Below are 2,178 nucleotides of genomic sequence, written 5' to 3' on the forward strand. Positions count from 1 at the left end.
ATAAGAATGAATAATAATAAAATAATAATAATAGCATTTGTATACCTCATGTCCCCACTCGAAAGCAAGCTCTAAGCGCTTTACACTATTTTACGATAGTACGGTACACTGAGTGTTTTTTTTTCTAAATAAAAACTAATCCAATTTAAAGACTTCAAAATTTCATAATGTTTATATTTAACTCAACAAATCTTACGATGCCAAATGCTATACGATATCTTCAAATCTTAGATGACTTAGGAGTCGGGCTGCTGGACCCTGTAAGTCCAAAGTCGGAGACATAGAGTTATCAAAAAAGAACGAAGGCGGCACCGATGAACTCGACAAGGGAAACGTCACCGCGCAGGATTCGAAGGACACACCTTTGCGCGTAAAGCCTTGGCCAACGCATCGTAAATGCTGGTTAAATGATTCTGAATTCTTGAAATAGCATTAAATAGGAAAATTAAATGCTGCCTGCAATGAAGGTAGCCGATTCCCATAACTTTATTTCCACTTTAAAAGGTTATTGAAATACTATTTATCTACTCATTTTTATTACCCTTCCCCGCCTTCCCAACATATATCTACACAAAGAAACCAACAGAACACTCACACACACACACACACACACACACACACACACACACACACACACACACACCCCCCCAACAAAACAAACGAACCTCCAGACAAAACAACGAAAAAGCCAGAATAGTCCCTCTCTGTCTTCAGAAATTTACTTCCTTCTTTTCGTAACCGTGTATTTTGACTCTTTCTCTCTACTTTTCTTTCAGCCAAGGTTATTTGACCTTGACCTTTGACGCCAGAGAAAACATGCTATACTATTTTGGGAACCACACAAAGACCATCAGTCGGATACCCATGGAGCTGGGCGGCAAAGGGATGGTTTTGACCGGTGGGACGAGCGTGGTCAACGGTAAACAAATAATGTTATGTTGGTTTAGTTTAATCTGTAAGAGGGGGGGGGGATTGTATGTTGAAAATACTCCCCCCTCCCCCCTTTTAACCACCCCTCAACAGCCTCAAGTCCCCCTCCCCCCACCTCCGTACCCAACAACTGACCCATTTAAAATATAACATTGCTTTTGTAGCTAAGTGGGGTTCTACATGGTAGGCCTATCTTGCTTCTTTTTCCTTTCCACTTTTCCTATCATTTGTGTCACGGCACGTTAGAATGAGACGCTCGTCAGCTTTTGGGCTCTCGGAGTTAGAGGCAGAATGATCTTAGAGTCTGTTCATTAATTTTTTTAGCTAAAAAGACTCATCTAAGCCTATCTTGAATAGAAATCGAGATATATGCTATTGAGCATGGCAGGGATTGCCTGATTTCAGAGATAAAATTAAGCTTACTCACTTAATGACTGACTCACTCATTCACTCCCTCCCTCACTCACTCATTCACTCATTCACTCACTCACTCACTCACTGACTCACTCCCTCCCTCACTCACTCATTCACTCATTCACTCACTCACTCACTGACTTACTCACTCACTTCCTCCCTCCCTCACTCACTCACTCATTCACTCACTCACTCACTCACTCACTCACTCACTCACTCACTCACTCACTCACTCATTCGCACACTCACTAACTCACTCATTCACTCACTTACTCACTCACTGACTCACTGACTCACCCACTCACTCATTCACTCACTTACTCACTCATTGACTCACTGACTGATTATCTGATTATTGTTTTTTGTGTTATTATAATGATGATGATGATGATGATGATGATGATGATGATGATGATGATGATGATGATGATGATGATGATGATGATGATTATCATTAACTCTATTAACACAATGACCTCAATCTCATCTCTTCTCACCTGGGACAGGCATGGCCCTAGATTGGGTGGCTGGCAACCTGTACTGGACGGAGACGGACAAAGGGATCATTAAAGTCTCCACCAAAACAGGGGCTTTCCAGCGCGTGCTGATAAAGGATCTGATCAATCCTTTTGGCATTGTCGTGCACCCTGGGCGTGGGTGAGTGCTTTTGCTGCTTAAGTCTGATTGACACCAGTTCGACGGGTCGAATCGAATTGGCTTGATCGGATCTGAAGACAATCCATACACTGGTAAAAAACCGCGTCAGACGTATTTTTTCTGAAGGAAAGAATTATTTTTTTCTGTTTTTCTCTATCTCTGTATCTGTTTTTTTTG

The 2,178-nt window shown here is 41.7% G+C and overlaps 1 protein-coding gene across 1 annotated transcript in view; it reads left to right on the plus strand.

Moving 5' to 3' along the window:
• LOC118478805 (low-density lipoprotein receptor-related protein 6-like) overlaps positions 1-2,005 on the plus strand; it is a 3,454-nt gene extending 1,449 nt beyond the window's left edge. The window contains exons 2-3 of the mRNA XM_035973068.1: positions 777-919; positions 1,851-2,005. Of these exons, the coding sequence (XP_035828961.1) occupies positions 777-919; positions 1,851-2,005 (298 nt within the window). The remainder of the gene's footprint in view (positions 1-776; positions 920-1,850) is intronic.
• The last annotated feature ends 173 nt before the right edge of the window (positions 2,006-2,178 follow it).

This window comes from Aplysia californica, unplaced genomic scaffold, assembly GCF_000002075.1.
Source record: "Aplysia californica isolate F4 #8 unplaced genomic scaffold, AplCal3.0 scaffold00980, whole genome shotgun sequence".
Classification (NCBI taxonomy): domain Eukaryota; kingdom Metazoa; phylum Mollusca; class Gastropoda; order Aplysiida; family Aplysiidae; genus Aplysia; species Aplysia californica.